General features: G+C 45.3%; 1 protein-coding gene across 1 annotated transcript in view; it reads right to left on the reverse strand.

Moving 5' to 3' along the window:
• Nucleotides 1–15,516: 15,516 nt before the first annotated feature.
• The window catches only part of GPR19 (G protein-coupled receptor 19), a 28,405-nt gene continuing 22,698 nt past the window's right edge, over nt 15,517–21,223 (reverse strand). Inside the window, exon 2 of the mRNA XM_077468817.1 lies at nt 15,517–20,820. Within this exon, the coding sequence (XP_077324943.1) occupies nt 19,551–20,798 (1,248 nt within the window). The 5' untranslated portion in view covers nt 20,799–20,820 and the 3' untranslated portion in view covers nt 15,517–19,550. The remainder of the gene's footprint in view (nt 20,821–21,223) is intronic.

Consider the following 21,223-nt stretch of genomic DNA (forward strand, 5'->3'; position numbering starts at 1 on the left):
GATGTAAGGGGGCTGCTGATGGGACACTCTGATGGAAGGGGGCTTATGATGGGACACTCTGATGTAAGGGGGCTGGTGATGGGACACCCTGATGTAAGGGGGCTGGTGATGGGACACTCTGATGGAAGGGGGCTTATGATGGGACACTCTGATGTAAGGGGGCTGGTGATGGGACACTCTGATGGAAGGAGGTGCTGATGGGACACTCTGATGGAAGGGGGCTGATGTTGGGACACTCTGATGTAAGGGGGCTGATGATGGGTCACTCTGATGTAAGGGGGCTGATGATGGGACACTCTGATGTAAGGGGGCTGATGATGGGACACTCTGATATGTAAGGGGGATGCTGATGGGACACTCTGATGTAAGGGGGTTGGTGATGGGACACTCTGATGTAAGGGGCTGATGATGGGACTCTCTGATATGTAAGGGGGTGCTGATGGGACACTCTGATGTAAGAGGGTTGGTGATGTGACACTCTGATGTAAGGGGGATGCTGATGGGAGACTCTGATGTAAGGGGGCTGGTGATGGGACACTCTGATGGAAGGGGGTTGGTGATGGGACACTCTGATGGAAGGGGGCTGATGATGGGACACTCTGATGTAAGGGGGCTGATGATGGGACACTCTGATGTAAGGGGGTGCTGATGGGACACTCTGATGTAAGGGGTGCTGATGGGACACTCTGATGTAAGAGGGTTGGTGATGGGACACTCTGATGTAAGGGGGATGCTGATGGGAGACTCTGATGTAAGGGGGCTGGTGATGGGTCACTCTGATGTAAAAGGGTTGGTGATGGGACACTCTGATGTAAGGGGGATGCTGATGGGACACTCTGATGTAAGAGGGCTGGTGATGGGACACTCTGATGTAAGGGGGTGCTGATGGGACACTCTGATGTAAGGGGGCTGGTGATGGGACACTCTGATGTAAGGGGGCTGGTGATGGGACACTCTGATGGGACACTCTTATGTAAGGGGGCTGATGATGGGACACTCTGATGTAAGGGGGTGCTGATGGGACACTCTGATGTAAGGGGGCTGGTGATGGGACACTCTGATGTAAGGGGGCCGGTCTGGATGAAGTCCAGGGCCAAATTTCTGTCCCAGTCCAGTCTTGTGGAGGGATATCAATCAGCAGGTGGGGGGGGGGGGGGAGTAATTGGGAGTTATATCTTTTGGAGCAGGGTCTGTCATCTGCAGGTTGGGAAATGGTCACCTGTGATATAAGTTGAAGGGAGATGGCTAACATGGGAAGTGACTGGGGAGTGACCTGATTGGTGGTGAGTGTGAAATGGATGATGTGTTCCAAGTTTCTTTCACATTTGCGGTAATGCTTACTGCCCTCTTAAAAGTGATCTGTGGTGTATTGCTTTTCAATGAGTGGTATATGGTATAGCAGCAGCCGACAGGCATTCATGAGATGCTACTGCCGCCTCCTTGTTTTTTTTTACATTGCTGAATAGTAGTTTTACATTGTTGGACTATGCTGCTACTGCGAGTGAGTTTGGCTTGCAGTTGCAGAGTGGCCCCATGAAAATAAATAGGTGAGTTTGACAGATGGTGCTGCCTATCAAACTCTGCAGACTCCAAGCTGTCCAATGAACTCAGTGCCTCTGACAACAAGTGAGGAAAGGCACTGTGAGCTCATCCTCTCAGTCTGCTGCAAACAGAATTTGCCAGCTTGTATTTACCTGGCTGCTCTGTATGTAGCTTCTGTAGAACCATAGATGATAGGAGTGCCAAATTTTGACCAATGGGTGAGTAGATCTACCCCCAAAATGTGGGCTCTATGTGACCCCTGGTCGCCGAGCCACAACCCTCGAAGTCGATCTTTTTGTTTGTTTTGTTTTTTGTGTTTTTTTTTTTTTAAATGGGCCTATCTTAAGGTAAGGGGCCGCTAACAGCTCGGCTCAGAATGGCTCAGGTGGGGCGCTCCACTGACATCTATGGTCGGCTCGGGCAGAGGGCGGGGCAGTCCGCTGACACTCCAGCTCAGCTTGGATAGGGGCAGGGCCACTAACAGCTTGGCTGAGGCGGGGGGGGGGGGGCGGGGCGCTCCACTGATATTTATGGTCGGCTGGAGCAGGGGGTGGAGCGGTCCGGTGACACCCCCGCTCTGGCGGGAGGCAGGGCCGCTGACAGCTCGGGCGGGGGGGTGGGGCCACTGATGGCTCAGCTCGGGCAGGGGGTGGGGCAGTCCACTGACTCAGTGAACCCTGTGTGCAGTGCACAAATTTCAAATGTACTGCAAGGAGGGGGAGCAGGAGGAGAAGACCAATTCCTGCCCTTAGTGTCTGGCCTCCACCAGAATATTAAGGACAGTCATGACAGCTCCAAAAAGAATCTGCAGGTGGTCACTGAGGGAGTAAGGACCCTAGGATGAGGGTAATCCATATGCAGTCTCTAATTATCTCCTGCAGTCAGTCCACAGTCTCTAATTATCTCCTGTAGTCAGTCTGCAGTCTCTAATTATCTCCTGTAGTCAGTCCGCAGTCTCTGATTATCTCCTGTTGTCAGTCCGCAGTCTCTGATTATCTCCTGTAGTCAGTCCGCAGTCTCTGATTATCTCCTGTAGTATGTCTGCAGTCTCTGATTATTTCCTGTAGTCAGTCCACTGTCTCTACTTATCTCCTGTAGTCAGTCCACAGTCTCTGATTATCTCCTGTCGTCAGTCCGCAGTCTCTGATTATCTCCTGTAGTCAGTCCGCAGTCCCTGATTATCTTCTGTAGTCAGTCCGCAGTCTCTGACTATCTCCTGTAGTCAGTCCGCAGTCTCTAATTATCTCCTGTAGTCAGTCCGAAGTCTCTGATTATCTCCTGTAGTCAGCCCGCAGTCTCTGATTATTTCCTGTAGTCAGTCAGCAGTCTCTGATTATCTCCTGTTGTCAGTCCGCAGTCTCTGATTATCTCCTGTAGTCAGTCCGCAGTCTCTGATTATCTCCTTTGGTCAGTCCGCAGTCTCTGATTATCTCCTGTGGTCAGTCCGCAGTCTCTGATTATCTCCTGTGGTCAGTCCGCAGTCTCTGACTATCTCCTGTAGTCAGTCCCCAGTCTCTGATTATATCCTGTAGTCAGTCCGCAGTCTCTAATTATCTCCTGTAGTCAGTCCGCAGTCTCTAATTATCTCCTGTTGTCAGTCCGCAGTCTCTGATTATCTCCTGTAGTCAGTCCGCAGTCTCTGATTATCTCGTGTAGTCAGTCCGCAGTCTCTGATGATCTCCTGTAGTCAGTCCGCAGTCTCTGATTATCTCCTGTAGTCAGTCCGCAGTCTCTGATTATTTCCTGTAGTCAGTCCACTGTCTCTACTTATCTCCTGTAGTCAGTCCACAGTCTCTAATTATCTCCTGTAGTCAGTCCGAAGTCTCTGATTATCTCCTGTAGTCAGCCCGCAGTCTCTGATTATTTCCTGTAGTCAGTCAGCAGTCTCTGATTATCTCCTGTTGTCAGTCCGCAGTCTCTGATTATCTCCTGTAGTCAGTCCACAGTCTCTGATTATCTCCTGTAGTCAGTCCGCAGTCTCTGATTATCTCCTTTGGTCAGTCCGCAGTCTCTGATTATCTCCTGTGGTCAGTTCGCAGTCTCTGATTATCTCCTGTGGTCAGTCCGCAGTCTCTGACTATCTCCTGTAGTCAGTCCACAGTCTCTAATTATCTCCTGTAGTCAGTCCGCAGTCTCTAATTATCTCCTGTAGTCAGTCCGCAGTCTCTACTTATCTCCTGTAGTAAGTTCGCAGTCTTTGATTATTTCCTGTAGTCAGTCCGCAGTCTTTGCTTATCTCCTGTAGTCAGTCCGCAGCCTCTGGTTATCTCCTGTTGTCCGTCTGCAGTTTTTGATAATCTCCTGTAATCCATCCACAGTCTTTCCCCCACTGCCTTTAAGCCCCTCCCACAATAATTTTGGCCACACACAATTTTTTCCCGACACGCTACGCGGGCCGCAGGTCCTACTTTTTTTCTCAAGTTCAAAGGTATGTTTTACATGTATGAACTGTGCACAGTACCATTTTTCTTGTCTGGTATACCGGGATAACAAAAAAATTGTGATTGTGCTGCCTTCCACAAGATGGTGCCCTTTGCACCTTCCCAGTAAGATTGGCTATTACAGTGCACCATCCAGTGATAGCCACTCCAATGGCTAAGAGCACTGACAGCTGTATTCTGGTGGGGCGTCCCCTGTCAGAACACAATAGCACGCACAGCTTGGGAGATCGCTGTACTAACACTGCATGTGTTAGTACAGTGATCTGTCAGGTTTTTTTTAGTTCAGCCCAGCATGTGACAGTGTGTACCAGGCCTTAGACTGGACAGTAGCTAACCTCACTTCAATCTTCATAAAAACTGGAAGAAAGCAAAACTGAAATTGTGTTCAATTTGATCTGAGAAAATAGAATTAAGTGTGTGATTGATTGCTTACTATGAGCAACACATCGTTTTTCCTTTTCAAGTCTTAAGTCTTAATGAATTTGGTGTAATTTGTTTTATTTAAAAAAACTTTTACATAGTACCTGCTGTTGAACCACCCCAACCCCCCCCCCCCCCAATTTTTTTTTATCTATGGCCCTGTTTAGCGGTGACAGGGCACCGCTGGAGGGATCCGTTCTAAGGCCCCTTTCATGCGGGCGTTCCGTTTGTTTTTCAGCCATCCATTGATGGATGAAAAACGGACATCAATGCATCTCTATGGAAAAACCATTTACATCTTCTTCCGTCAGCATCCGTTTTTTTGAACGGATCAAAGCCCTATTTTTCTTCTGGTTAAAAAAATGGAATAAATGAAAAACAAATGTAAATGGACAAATAGTTTGTTTTGCAACTGATTTTACATTAAGGCCGGGTTCACACTGCTGCGGGGGGAGATCCGGATGTGATTCGCACCGCAAATCACATCCGATCTCCGTAGCGATGCGAGTACAGCCATACAGATAGTATGGCTGAATTCGCATCGGTCCCGCAGCAAACTCGCACGGGACCCTTTTTTTGGTCCGCAACAGAATTGGATCGCATGGGGGTTCACACCATGCGATCCGATTCCTGTGCGAGTCGGCAGATCGCACTGCGATATGCGGACGGATCTGGGGGTGTCATTAACATATCATTGACACTCCCAGCCGTCCGCATAGGGCAGTGTGAACTGCCGGCGGGAGTAATGCGATGCGGGAAAACGCCGCGGATTCGCGGCGTTCCCGCATCGCAGCGGTGTGAACCCGGCCTAATAGTGGATGTAAAAAAAACTGATGAAAAACTGATAAGAAACTGATGAGAAACTGGTGTAAACAAATCAGTTATTTTTTTTTTAGTTTCTTTTTAAAAGTGACTGAGCTTATGAAACAAATGGAACGCACGCGTGATGCAGAAACCCTGCGATTCCAGTGTGGGTTTCCGCATCACACCTGAATCGCACAGTGGTTCACACTGACATCTGCAAACCACTGGAGGTGTCAATGTAAAATTAATGACACCCCCAAATTGGTTTGCAGATCGCAGTGCGAACTATGAAATGGTATCGGAATCGTATTCATGGGTATGAATAGGATCGGAATCGGATCGCATGGGTGCAGCTGTACCGTTTTTTTAGAGCCGACGGTTGGCTTTCTTGTGTAGCGCCCTGGGTTTTAGTCAGGTGGCTCCTCACAAATTTACGGCTGTCTGGGTGTACATGTGTTGTACGCCCCGGGCTGCTAGGCCGGAGATTGGGCATATCCCTGGGGCATCTGGCTGCCAGGCTGTGTGAGGGCCTATCTAGAAGTAAGAAGGCAGCAGGGTTGGGATTGTGGCTTACAGTCTAACCATAAGTGACGGTTCAGCTTGCCGGAGGACCTGACGTGGTCCGGGGTAGAAGGAAAGCTGTCACCCATAAAGGGACCATCCACATTTACCAGGCACCACAGTGAGTAACTGAAGCAATTACCGCATCAGCATTCTCACCGAATGTGCACGTTCAGACGGTGATCAAGTCAGGGACCCAACCAGCGGAGGTGACGCTTGCAGAGCAGTCTTGTGAGTCAAGCCAGGGACCGAGCCGGTTAGCAGGGGTGAAGCTTGAGAAGTATCTGGAGTGCCAAGCTAGGGACCCAGCAGAGAAGCGAGGGGGACATTTGAGGAAGATACCATTTCTGAAGTGCAAAGGAGGGGTTTGGGGTCTTTTAGATCCCAGATCCCTCCATAAAGAGTACCTGTTACTGACTATTATTGTCACAAGGGATGTTTACATTCTTTGTGACAGCAATAAAAGTAGTCAGATTTTTTTTTTTAAAGAGCCCCATCCCTCTGCGCTCGTGCGCCAAAGAAAACGCATACCTAAGTTGCGGCTGCAAATGTAAACGGTGTTCAAATCACACATGTGAGGTATCGCCGTGATTGTTAGAGTGAGAAAAATAATGCTATCACAAGACCTCCTCTGTAACGCTAAACAGGTAACTGTTAACATTTTTTAAAGCATCGCCTATGGAGATTTTTAAGTATTGTATTTTGTCGCCATTCCACGAGTGTGTGCAATTTTAACTGCTTTAGCCCCGGAAGATTTTACCCCCTTCCTGCCTAGAGCCCTTTTTACAATTTGTCACTGCGTCACTTTACTTGACAATTGCGACAATTGCGACAGTGTACCCATACGAAATTTGCGTCCTTTTTTTTTCCACAAATAGAGCTTTCTTTTGGTGGCATTTGATCACATCTGCAGTTTTTTTTTTTGCGCTATAAACAAAAAAAGAGCAACCTTTTGCTATAATAAATATCCCCAAAAATGTTTTTAAAAAACAAATTTCTTCATCATTTTAGGCCAATATATATTCTTCTACAAATTTTTGGTAAAAAAAAAATAAAAAATGGCAATAAGCGTATATTTATTGGTTTACACAAAAGTTATAGCGTCTACAAACTATGGGAAAGATTAATAGAATTTTTATGGCATTTTTATTTTTACATTTTTTTTTTTTTTACTAGTAATGGTGGCGATTTGCAATTTTTAGTGGTACTACGACATTGCAGCAGATGGATGGGACATTTTTGACACAGTGCTGTAAAAATGCACTAATTACTGTGTAAATGTCACTGACAGGGAAGGGGTTTAACCTAGGGGGCGATCAAGGGGTTAAATGTGTTCCCTAGTTAGAGTTTCTAAGGCCCCTTTCACACTGGGGCGTCTGTGCCAAAACCGCCCCGCTAGCGGCTGAAAGGCCCCACAAAAATGGCGGTAAAGCGTAAAGCTGTTTTTGCAGGGGCTTTTGGCCAATAGCGGGCCCCGCTAGCGGCCGAAAAAGGGTTAAGATAACCCGCAGCAGCGCTTTGCCGGCGGTTTAGCAGTGGTGCCCATTCAGTTCAGTGGGTAGGAGCGGTTTAGGAGCGGTGCATACACCGCTCCTTCCTCGGGCTTTCACACTGGAGAGACAGAGGCACTTTACAGGTGCTATGCAGGCGCTATTTTTAGTGCTGTAGCACCTGTAAAGCGCCTCAGTGTGAAAGTCTAACTGTATAGGGATAGGACTGACTAGGGGAGAAGAAATATTGTTATTCCTACTTATTAGGAACACACGATAAGTCTCCTCTCTCCTGATAAAACAGGGATTTGTGTGTTTACACACACAAATCCCCGTGCTGGCTCTCGTGCCTGCCAGCCACAGGCATCAGGTCCCCCGCCATGCTGCAGGTGCGTGCCTCTGGCAGCTCTTAAAGGGAACAATGTACCCATACGTTGTTTTGCGCAGCCGTGCCATTCTGCTGACGTATATCGGTCGGTCAACGCGTAGTTAAAGCGTGACATGTTGGGTATATATTTACTTGGCTTTACATCATCTTTCACATTATACAAAAAAATTGGGCTAGCTTTACTGTTTAGTTTTTTTAATGCATGACCGCGCAATTGTCAGTTAAAGCGACGCAGTGCCGAATCGCAAAAAGTGCTCTGGTCTTTTCCAAATGGTCCAGGGCTGAAGTGGTTAAAAATGTAACATCAAAACAGTCCCAGGGGTTTCAAAATACTGTATACAAGCATACATGCTCACATTATTGCTATAATGAGTGTGAAATTCAAGACTTGGCTAGGTGGAACAAGATGTCTGCTGCCGTCTTCTGACTGCAGGTGTTCTGTCACATTAGCAAACCTGCTAGTGGTGGAACGCATACAAAGTATTCTTGGTCAGTCAGCTGAGGGAACATCACTTCTGTTCGCTGATCTCACAGGTTCGCTAATCTGACAGAACACCGGGAGGTGTGTTACTGGCCTGATCACTAGGTGAACACAGAGGAAAAAGGCCTAAAAGAAAAAAAAAAAACGAATGCAGCCAACACATCTAATGATTGGTAAGCTGCAATATATTCCATTTTTGTTTTTTTGGTGTAATACCACTTGAACTGAACACAGCTTCACCTTATTTACTAAGCTAGTTTGACTGTCTCTGCTCTTGCAGTAAATCAACCCCAAAAGGGGAATTCAATAAAACTGTTGTGGCTTTGCATTGTAACCAATTAGTTTCTATCTTCAACTTATTCAGTTAAGCTTTTACCTCCCATTCACCATTGTGGCAATTTGACATGTCAAATTGCATGCCAAATCGCAGCCTACTGCCAACAACAGCACCGTCCAATTTTGCGGCGCTGCACCAAATCCCAAAAGTAGATCCTGCACTATTTTTGGCAACTTTGGGGGGTGATTTCAATAGACTTCTGTGCATGAACCGACACAGATGTCTTTTACTTCGCCCCCGAACTCGCACTTAAATGCGGTTTTGAAATTCAACTGAACTCGCATGATTTCCTTTGGTGTGAACGAGGGCTAAAACAGAAAGCTAGAAGCTGATTGGTTGCCATGCACAGCTGCTCCAGTTTCTGTCTGGTCCAGCTTTGATAAATTCTCTCAATGTGTTTATCACAAACTGATGTACTTCAGGCCTGAACATGTAGATGGCGATCTCCTCCCTTATGATACCAATTTCTAAGCAGTCATGCGACTCCACCCTGACTAAACCTTTCGCTTTCATTTTTTTTTTTTTTTTTTGCCACCTGTGTCCCCATAAAAAATATTTTCTTTAATTCCCTGACCTGGTCGTGGGTGTCACTGGGACAGGAAGTGAGTGGTCTTCTCAGCAGGTACGCAGATAGCAATAAAGACCTGGAAGAGGTTCTAACCCTTCTCATGTGCACTCAAAACTAAAAACAAATGATTATGTGGGGGGTTAAAAACAAGTAACATTACAAAAATGTGAAGGCCCATTTATACTTGTCTGTTTATACTTGTCCTGAGCGACAACTTTCCACAACGTAAGGTAGCGCATTTCTGTGCATTGTGGTGTCCTATAATGCATGTGTCTCAGAGCTGCGTTTCAGCTCTTAGACTTGTAACTTTACTACTGTACTATTATTATGGGCGTCTAGTGCAGGTATTCATACATTTTGGGCAATGACGACCCATCCATATGGGCACAGGGGCGCAGCCCCCTAATCCATGCACCTGCCCCTAATCTACATGCAGGGTGCCGGACACATAGATTCCAATGTTTTTTTTTTTTAAACACATGATTAGAGCCTGAGGCTCCAATTGACTTCAGAAAAGGTTAGGCTCGGGCGCAGGACACTGCGCCCCGAGCCCGTCCAGTTGGGTGACAACAGCAAAATAATGTTCACTATTGTCTTCCTGATTCTCCTCCCGCCCAATCAGGAAGCGGGTCCTGAGACTCGTCACCCGATTAGCCAAAAAGAGAAGCAATCCTATTGGCTGCTGAAGGGGAGGAGACGTCATAATTTTTCAAGAAAGATTATGCTGTAACCATAGATCAGCTATTGTAAGTACCTCAAATCTGTCTTAATATCTGTTTCCTGTAACCCCCTGTGCACTGTGAAGGAGCACTCAAACTGGCATAAAATGATCTAGAAGTGTCAGACAATCAGGGATATATTGCTTTACACAGCACTGTCCATCTAACACATGATTGCAGGGGGAGCAGAGCACAGACATGATGTCATCACTGAACATTAAGGCTTAATGTACACGGGACGTTGAGGCAACCTCCTGTGGAAATTGTTTTTGACAGCTTCAAAACGGCATTTAAAAACACAGTTTTGCCGCGTTTGCATGCTGCATTTGCGTCTAGGAGCGTTTATTTAAGATAACATCTTAGGACCCTCTCAAACTCTAAAAAACAATATTATTTAACTATTTCAGCCATTCTCTGAGACCAGAGTGAGTAGCAGCAGCTGAGAGAGCAGCAGTGTACTTGTATATATGGATCCCATAATGAGCATATGTGAGGAAGAAAATTCAATTTTTTTAATATATTACATTTTTAAATTGCAATTGATTCGTATATTTTTTGTTTATTTTTTTTTAATAAGGTGTATATGTAATTTCATTTTTTTTATTTATTTTGTCTTTTTTATGCAAAATTTAATTGCAATGTTTTAAATATATTTCATTTTTGAATTGCAATTGATTAGTATATTTTTTGTTTATTTTTTATTATAAGCTGTATATGTCATTTAATTTTTTTTATGTATTTTGTCTTTTTTATGCAAAATTTAATTGCAATTTTTTAAATATATTTCATTTTCATTTTTGACTATTAGAATTTTTTGTTAAATTTTTTTTTTTAAAGCTGTATGTGTAATTTTATTTTTATAAATAAATGTATTAAGACTTTTTAATGCAAATTTTATTTGCTATTTTTTAAATATTTTTAATTAATCCTAACCGGAAACCCTAACCCTAACTTGTTCTTCAAGGGGAAAACTATAACCCTAACCCCCTAACCCTAATAGGAAACCCTAACCCTAACCGAAACCCTAACTTGTTCTTCAAGAAGAAAACCCTAACCATAACCCCCTAACCCTAATGTGAAACCCTAACCGGAAACCCTAATTCTAACTTGTTCTTCAAGAGAAAACCCTACCCATAACCCCCTAAACCTAATGGGAAACCCTAACCCCTAACCGGAAATCCTAAACCCTAACTTGTTCTTCAAGGGGAAAACCCTAACCATAATCCCCTAACCGGAAACCCTAACCCTAACTTGTTCTTCAAGTGGAAAACCCTAACCCTAACCTTAATGGGAAACCCTAACCGGAAATCCTAACCCTAACCCTAATGGGAAACCATAACCGGAAACCCTAAGACCCCTTTCACACCAGGGCATTTTGCAGGCGCTATAGCAGCTTAGAAATAGCGCCTGCAATCTGGCCTAAAAAAGCTGCACCATTGTTTGTAGTGTGAAAGCCCGAGGGCTTTCACACTACAGCGGTGCGCTGGCAGGACGTCAGGGAAAAGTCCTGCCAGCAGCTTCTTTGGAGCAGTGAAGTAGCGGTGTGTTTACTGCTCCTCCACCGCTGCTCCCATTGAAAACAATGGGGCAGCGCTGTAATACCGCCGGCAAAACGCCGCTATTGCAGCGTATTGCCGGCGGTTTTAACCCTTTCTCGGCTGCTAGCGGGGGGTAAAAGCACCCCCGCTAGCGGCTGAAATGCGCCGCAAATCTGACGCAAATCCGGTGGTAAAACGCCGCTAAAAATAGCGGCGTTTTACCACCCACACTATGGACGGTTTGGTGTGAAAGGGGTTTAACCGTAACCCTAAATTTCATGCAACTATGTTTGATCAAGTCAGGGGTGAAGCTCAATGGTGGGGTCATCTGGTTGAAATCTAACAACTTATAGGTCAAATTCCAATTATACTTTGGCTAACAGCAAAGCTAGAGGTATATTGGATTGGATCATACTCATTAGGGGTATATAAATGGTCTATGAAGCATAGCAAGCAATTACAAGTTTACCACTTCAGCTCCGGACCATTTTGCTGGCCAAAGACGAGACCACTTTTTGTGATTCGGCACTGCGTTGCTTTAACTGACAATTGCGCGGTAATGCGCCTTGGCTCCCAAACAAAATTGACCTCCTTTTTTTCCCACAAATAGCGCTTTCTTTTGGTGGTATTTGATCACCCCTGCGGTTTTTATTTTTTGTGCTATAAACAAAAAGAGCGACAGTTTTGAAAAAAAACACATTATTTTTTATTTTTTGTTATAATAAATATCCCCCAAAAATATATAAAAAAACTTTTTTTTCCCTCAGTTTAGGCTGATACGTATTCTTCTACATATTTTTGGTAAAAAAAATCGCAGTAAGTGATTATTGATTGGTTTGCGCAAAAGTTATAGTGTTTACAAAATAGGGGATAGTTTTATGGCATTTTTATTAATAATTTTTTTTTTTACTAGTAATGGCGGCGATCAGCGATTTTTATTGTGACTGCGACATTATGGCAGACACATCGGACATTTTTGACACATTTTTGGGATCATTGTCATTTATACAGCAATCACTGCTATACAAATGCAGTGATTCCTGTGTAAATGACACTGGCAGTGAAGGGTTAACCAGTGGGTGGCAGTGTAGGGGTTAAGTGTTCCTAGGGGTGTGTTACTAACTGTTGGGGGCTGGGCTTTCATTTAGTGAACACTGATCTCTGCTCCAATCACATGGAGCAGAGATCAGCGTCACTTGTTGCTAGGCAGAACGGGGAGATGCTGTTTACAACGGCATCTCTCCATTCCGCTGCCCCGTGAGACCGGACTCACGGGGGTCCCGACCAGCATGCCCGGTGGCACGCTCGCGATGGCAGGGTGGCATTAAAGATTGGACGTACCTGTACGCCAATATGCCTGCCCGTGCCATTCTGCCGACGTACATCGGCGTGCGCTGGTCGGGAACTGGTTAAAAAAAAAACGTGTGTTTTTTCATAATTTGCTATCATTTTTAAGTCTTGTAATGTTGAAAAATAGGGCACCTGTAAAAACGCTTCTAAACGAAAACGCGGCTAAACGCCAGTGCATTTTGCATCTGAAACATCAGAAACTTGCGTCTGAACTCATTTTCTTGCCTTCAAAGAAAAGCCTAAAAACACAACTGCCTAAAAACTACATTAAACGAACCTGTGTACATGTACACATAAGATAACATTGGATGAGTTCAGGGAGCATGTTATAAAACAGCCAACTGCCTCTGAAAGTCTGTTTACCAGCAGGAGTGTACATGAGGCCAAATGTCTCCTCATTTTGTCATCCAAAGCCATCCTTGAAGCGGTTGTAAATAAAGAAATAATCTTCTCCCTGCCAAGCAAAGTCATAATGTGCTAGTGTGCATCGCATACTAGCACATTATGAAAGATTTACCTTGAAACAAAGTCCTCCAGAGGCACAATGTCACCGCTGACAGGTCTTCCATCTTCACCAGGTCTTCCTTCTGAGTTCACGGGTTCTGGCCACTTGAATGGCCGAGCTGCGATGACGTCTCGCCCACGGCACAAAGATCTTAAGGAACAGCACGATTATGCAGTTCCTTAAGAGGGCATGCACGGTGACGTCACTGGCTGCAGAAACACTGAATATCTCCTAAACATGCACCTTTATTACAAGCTTACCTGTAGGTACAAGTGTCCAATGGGTGTTTACTAGCACTTGAAGCTGCAGTCAGTGATTGTGCCTAGGCTGAGATGATGTCATTAGTCTGTTGCGGGCAGGATGAAGCATTTCCTCAGTCTCCCCACCCCCAATAACCAAAATGCAACATTATAGCCAGTGACAAGGTAAGAGGCTGATCTGTGTCAGACATTTGTAAACACAGCCAGGAACTGCACATGCACCAGGATTTTAATTATTGTGGTGCCATCCATATCTGTGAGAGGAAATAAATGCATGAAAGTGTTACACTCACACATTACTTAGCTTGCTACACTTATAAATTTAATCTGATGACAGGTCCACTTTAGGTCTCTGCTTTAAAGTGACCATGTCACTTTGCCCAGCATGGACAAAGCACAGGTTCACTTTAAAGAAAGAACCAAAAAAGGAATGCAATAGTCACCAAACATTCAAAACCATTAAGCATTCAATTATTTCTCAATTCAGAAAGGAACTCTCTTTTCCAGTGAATTTTCTACTCCAAATTTAATTTGCATTCCTCTGCGTATAAAAATAGATTTGAGATATATAGATTACCATAGAACCCCACCTACACAGTGCAGCTGTCACCAAACGCTGCCCCGTCACAGGATTCACACCTTCCTCCACTGGAGAAAGAGACAAAAATAGACACCCCCACCCACCCCCAACATCATACTGCTCCCCTCAACACACCTAAACGCCTGCTGTTCCCAACACCTTGCTGTCCCTAAAACCCCAAAACCCTGCTGCCTGATGCATCCCCTGAAATCTTGTTGCCCTCAAAACCCCCAACATTCTGCTGACTCCATGCACCCCAAACACTTGCTTCCCTGAGTGCCCTTCTGCCCAGCACCCTGCAACCCTGAAAATCCTGCTGCCCACACATAATTCCAACACCCTCATGCCCTGAACATCGCAGCGCCCTGCTGCCCCAAACATCCTGTTGCCCCCACATAGTTCCAACACCCTGCTACCCCTGCACACCCCTGCACACCCTACTGTTCCAAGATCCTGGGACCTCAACACACTCCTAACACCCTGCTGTCCAAAAACCCTGGGACCTCCACACCCTCCAAGCACCTTTCTGTCACAAAACCCTGGGACTACCACACAGTCCAAACACCCTGTTGCCCCAAGACCCTGGGACCTCCACACACTCCAAACATGCTGCTGCCCAAAGACCCTGGGACTTCCACACACTCCTGCTGCCCCAAGACCATAGGACCACCACACACCCAACCACCCTGCTGCCCCAAGTCCCTGGGACCTCCACACACTCCAAACACCCTGCTGGCCCAAGTCCATGGGACCTCTACATACCCCAAACACCCTGCTGCCTCAAGACCATGACCCCCACACACTCCAAACACCCTGCTTCCCCAATACCCTGGGACCTCCACACACTCCAAACACCCTGCTGCCCAAGATCCTGGGACCTTCACACACTCCTGCTGCCCCAAGACCCTGGAACCTCTGCACACCCAAATATCCTGCTGGTCCAAGACCCAGGGACCTCCACACACTCCAAGTACACTGCTGCCCAAAGACCCTGTGACCTCCACACACTCCTGCTGCCCCAAGACCCCGAGACCACCACACACTCCAAACTCCCCGCTGCTCCAAGACCCAAGGACCGCCACAAACTCCAAACACCCTGCTGCCCCAAGACAACGGGACCTCCACACACTCCAAACACCCTGATGCCCCAAGACCATGGGAAATCTACACACCCCAAACACCCTGCTGCCCCAAGACCCTGGGACCACTACACACCCCACAGACCCTGCTGCCCCAAGACCATGGGAACTCCACATTTCTGAACACCCTGCTGCCCCAAGGCCATCCTCCACATACCCCAAATACCCTGTTGGGACCTCCACACACTCCAAACACTCTGCTGCCCAAAGACCATGGGAACTCTGCACACCCTAAACACCCTGCTGCCCCAAGACAATCCTCCACATACCCCAAATACCCTGTTGCCCCAAGACTCTGGGACCTCCAGACACCCCAAACACCTTGCTGCCACTATCCCACCCCAACAGCCTGCTGCACCCCAGAGTCACAGAATGGAGGCATGTGAGACCATCTCAGAGAGAAATTTGGATGGTTTTATTGAAGTTTAGCCCTTTCTTCATCAATGATGTGATCGAGTCACAAGACAATATTCAGCTTAAAATTGCAAAAAAAATCCTCTTTACAGCTCTGCTGTATATCTCATCTCTTGTGCAAAATTCTGTTACAATGATAGGAATGAGGAGAGAAATATAATATGTGACACTCGTATTTCTCTGAGAACATAAACATAAATTCACATTAGAAAAATGACATTAGATGTAAACTTCAACTGGACAACATTTAGTTTGCTCTGTGCATTATACAGTATATCATAAACAATTATAATTTTTTACCTAAAATCCTGTTTTCACCTTTTCCCCCCCATATTTTTCTATCTAATCACTGCTGATCTCCTGCAGCCTCCTTCGGCCACTTCATGTCTACATCCATTCACTCCTGCACATCATCGTTCTAGTTCATGCTTCCTCGTAGTGACAGTGGACTATGCCCTGGCAATGTGTATCCCACCTGGGGGGGGTATGTGACAGTGTGACAACACAGGAGCACATTTGGGAGACAGAAAGTCTGAGAATTAAAACCCCCATGACAAGTATTATTTTAATGAAAGTTGCAGAGTTAAATTTTGGGTTTAGATTTACTTGAAAGTATCTGCACAGAATGTTAAATGGAGGCTGCTGTTTTGTGGGCTGGAGCTTAATTTTGTAGGATACACACTGGGATTTAGTGGCATCCAGTTGGTGATGTCCATAGATAGCTGCAAATTAAAAGGCTACGACGTTGCTAGCAAAATATGAGTCTGTGATAGGCAGCGGAACTCTCAAGGGGGTCTCTCTTTTTTGGGCTACATTATATCACTGAAATCCTCCCCTTTAAGATATTATTGGGAGCCTATGTTCCCCAATTCCCACCATTACAAGGTCTTGGATATTCTGAGGGCAGTTCACCAAAAATTATCATTTAGATTTGTGCAGTCACTGGCAAGTTAAATTGCAAGATGGTTTCTTGTATCTTGCAAGGATTGTAGTAGTTATGATCCTCTTAACAGGATTATAGGACGTACTCAATGGCTGAAACTATCACCAAGCCAAATGATGGTGCCATGCTCAACATTAAGGAGAATAGACAGATTTTGTGGAGTCAATGTGTTAAAAACTTACACCTTCATTATATCTTTATACTGCTTTGAGGAAATCTCAGCATTGTGTGAGGGGCAGAGACACAAACTACTGCAAGGAAAAACCCCATTGGGGGAGGAGCAGAGACACAAACTACTGCAGGGAAATTTAAATTGACTCTAAACCCCCAAAAATATATATATAAACCTTCCCAATTATTTTTTTTTACAGCTGGCTCCACTCAAAAGGGGAAGCTCTACTTGCCTGCCTTCTCTCCCCTCTGGTGCCACAGTTGGCACTTTTGGGGAGGCAGGTACCTAGTTTTAAAGTTCAACACCCCCCTTTGCCCACAGCCTACTGGGACACATCACAGGTGCCAGAAGACTGTGGCCCATTCACAAAGTGCAGCGATTTAAGAATCGGCTCGGGTGGGGACACATCTCGATGACTGAACAGGTAAGTGCCCTGATATTAAAAGTCAGCAGCTACAGAATTTGTAGCTACTGAATTTAATCTTTTTGGGGAGGAGCCTGGAGCTCCTATTTAACTATCTGTGCCAATTTTAATATAAATGTTTCCTGTATTAAAAAGTACCTGGTGATCCTGCTATTCTAATTCTTTCCTCTTTCTTGGTGGCAACGATTTACAGGCTCATAGAGTCTGCAGATCGTTGCCACCACAGTGCACATTCTCCCTAACTAAATAGGCTGTGCATTACTATGCATGACTTAATTACTAGGTCATGTGATCTCTGTATTCCTCCCCCGCAGCATGGCCTGGGTTGGGGCAGAGCTAAATAGCAGCATGTAACATGTTATGTGACGTCACTTTAGCTAATCAATGCCCTCCCTTCCAGGCCATTCAGAATGGAGTGCACTGTCACCTTGGTGGATCAGGTACATGACTGACAGCAGATCCTGCTTTGAATGATATGGAAAGGGAGGGAGTGTAATAGCTAAAGCATTGTGCATCTGGACCTTTTTTTACATATCCTGTCCAACTGTTCTTTTCATTCTGCTGCCATCCTAGATATAACACTCCCTCCCCCTTCATCCAATTCAAAGCAGAGTCTACAATCAGTCAAACATCTGATCAAACAGTGGTCTCCAAACTGCAGGGGGGGGGGGGGGGGGTGGCCTTTGCTTGCCTTTATCCGGTGTAGTGTCAATTACTGTCCCCCGTCGGATAGTGTCTGCCCTGTACTGCGCTTGCGCAGTACGGAGGACAAGAAGACACCAAAAGACTCCGAAGATGAACGGCGCCTGCGCACTGAGTCCAGGTTCAAGCCCCACCATCGAAGTGGACATAGAGTTTGAATAAAAAATCACTGAGCTAAGCAAGGCCGTGCCCGAATCGTAGCGAGCCCGCGAGGGGCCCTCTTACTAAGTGCTACCATATGTCCACTTGGATGGTGGGGCTTGAACCTGGACTCAGGCGGCGTTCATCTTCGGAGACTTTCAGAGTCACCTTGTCCTCCGTACTGCGCAAGCCTATCTGACGGGGGGACGGTATTTGACAAAACACCGTCTCTTGGGGACTATTCCTTTCACGGACACCAGTGATGGGGGACTATTCCTCCTACTGACACCAATGCTGGCAGAGTATTCCTCCCACTGACACCAATGATAGGAGACTATTCTTCCCACTAACGCCAATGATGGCAGACTATTCCTCCCACTGACGCCATTGACACTGACACTATTCCTCCCACTGACACCAGTAATGGGGCGTATGCAGGCCATCATCTGTAATAAAAATATCAGTTGTTTGGTAAAGCCATAATATGACAAATTGTAGAAAAGAAGAAATTTGTGAGGTAACAGGTTTTGGGCTTTTTTTGGGACCACTTGCACCTCTGCATATCGCCTGTAGTGAGATTTCCCCACAATAGTTTTTGGCTTTGGCACCAGCTAGAATGTGGCCTGGTGTGCCCATTATCAGGGGCTCCCACTCTCCCCTCTCTTTTTTTACATTATAGAGAATGTAGCTACAGTAGGAACACCCCATGGTGGAACATTTCAAAACTTGGCAGGAACAAAGTCAGCGTAATGGTGGAAAAACACCTAGTGAGTAATTCAGCCTTCTTGACTCCATCTATATAACATAAAGTTTATGTAAAGCCAAAACATTTTATAGTTTAGATTAGGTAATGTTTAGAACCTCTTCAGGTTTTTTTTTTTGTTTGCTCTTTGTTTCCCTACTGGGGAGATTTCCTTTCACTTCCTGCCTTCCTGTCCCAAAGACATAACTCCCTCTTAATTGCCACCAGAAAGTTTTCCCTGTTGGAAGATTTCCCATCTATCCATATTTTAGTGACAAGGGTCATCAGGACACATAGAAAAGGTTCATCTCTGCATAAGAGACACAGCATTAAAAAAAAAAAAAACCTGACTGGGGTCCTAATCCATCTCCACTCCATTCAAAACTATAAAAAGGTTTTGATATACTTTAAATATACATTTCAAATGGATTGATACTTTAATAACTATTTTCTATTAATATTCTAGTGGTTTAGTGTCCCTTTCAGAAATTGTTGTCCAGGAAAACAAATACATTTTAAACAAATAACAAAAAAATATGCAACACTGTAACAGGTGTTATAAAGCAAAGTACTGACTTTCTGAAATGTCAGAGCAAAACTTGAAGTCCCTTCCTAAAATTGCACATTTTATTTACACAATAGACTATCCCTTTGAGTTGTGTTTGGGATTCCAACAAAATAAATATTGCTTAATTTATTTAATTATTTATTTTCTTTACAAAATATAATCCCTATAGTGTTTTTGCGAAAGTTAGTCTGTTTCCAACTAAACAGGAGTGGAAAAAAGCATTAAGTCTTTAAAACAAACTCCTTTCTTTTGGCAGAGGCTTTTGCCATGTATTGGTGGTGTGTCCGATAAACTATTAAGTTTTTAATGTGCAGCATCCAATCACACAAAAGTATTTGGAGGATTGGAGTCGATTGGCCAGGCTAGTTTTTTCTCCTTGGCTTCACGGTCAAAGGAGTCGTATACTGATTCCTTTATGGTAGTTTTGCCCGGGATGGGCATTTCACAGATGCCAACATAATTCCTTTTAGCCACGCGGGAGCAAGTGGTAATAGTATAGGCGTTGCTCCGATAACACTTCATGGAAGACATGCAAAAAGTCTCTTTCATGCCTCTCCTGAAGTTGGCGTTGTATACAGAGTACAGTGTTGGTTTGGCAGCTGAAGATCCAAAAGAGAGCCAGGAGACCGCCAAGTATGCCAGGCAGCACTGCCGCCGGTCACTCTCATCAGGGTGCCACAGCTGCACCACATAAAACGGCAGCCAGGACACCAAGAAGATGGCATTGAGCATGAGGAACATTTTGATGGTTTTGACTTTGGTCCTGGGCACAATGTTCATGGTCCGTCTGACACTAAGCCTGTCTGTGCCGATACGCCAAATATATTTAACCACCTTATGGTAAAAGAGAATTATTAGGGCAGATGGCACAAGGAAGCCCACTAAGAGGTGGGCCACTCCATAAACTGCACCATCCCAGGATGGGGGAGGAAAAAAGTTGCAGTGCTCGTCTACGCTGTCGTAAAAGAAGAAAGCTGGTAAGACGAAGACAGCATCAAAAATCCATGAAGCCACAATCATCCTTTTGGCTTTTTCTCTTGAGACTTTGAAGCTTAAAGGATACAAGATGGTATAGAAACGGTCAAGACAGATAGACAGGAGAACATAAATCTGTACTCCAGGGGTCAAGTAGTGAAAATATCGTGCCAGCTTGCACATGGCACTGCCCAATGCCCACCGACCAGAGCTGACTTGTATCAATGTAAACGGGGCACTGCCCAAGCTGAGAAGTAGGTCCGCACATGCTAGAGAGACAACAAAATAATTTGTCGTTGACTGAGTCCGTCGACTTCGATGGATGACGAGACACACCAAAGCGTTGCCAAAAACAGACAAGATCCATATAAGGCCAAAAGCTAGACCAGCTGCTGCTATTTCACCAGGAAGGAGTAACTGGCCAGGTGCTGTACTATTCCTCTTTCCTGAAGTGCCATCTTTAAAAATCCCAGGAATCCATGGCTCTCCAGCTGACATGGGGCAGGTGGTTACACTGTTATTTGGCATGGGATAGAGAATGGTGGGTAGAAGGGGATGAGATCTCTGTGCATCCATTCCATGAGCAAACACCATCTTCAGAGGATACTCGAGGAGCCTGGGAAAGATGATAATAGAGGAAGTGAAGGTACAGATGAGGAGGGCATGGGAAGAAGAGTTATATGTGGACACAGAGAGAAAGGATATTGAAGGTTGTTTATGAGGAGGACATTAGAAAATTAATGGAGAGGAGGAAACAGAAGAAGAGAGGTCATCAAAGAATGGGTGAAAATGGAGCAATGGCATCAGAAAATTTGGTGCAAAAGGGAGAGGGCATCAGAAAATGGGTGAAAATAAGGAAATGGAATGAGAATATCAGAGAAAAGGTGGAAATAAAGGTATGGGAGAGAAACCGCAACAAGCAGGTGGATATCAGAACATGGAAGGAGACAAAGAATAAAGACAAGTAGAAAGGAAATTCGAGAGTTGGTGGAAATTAGGACAAGGAGAGAGAGGACATT

Source organism: Lithobates pipiens, unplaced genomic scaffold (assembly GCF_037356315.1).
Source record: "Lithobates pipiens isolate NorthernLeopardFrog02 unplaced genomic scaffold, aLitPip1_a1.2 Scaffold_8, whole genome shotgun sequence".
NCBI lineage: Eukaryota > Metazoa > Chordata > Amphibia > Anura > Ranidae > Lithobates > Lithobates pipiens.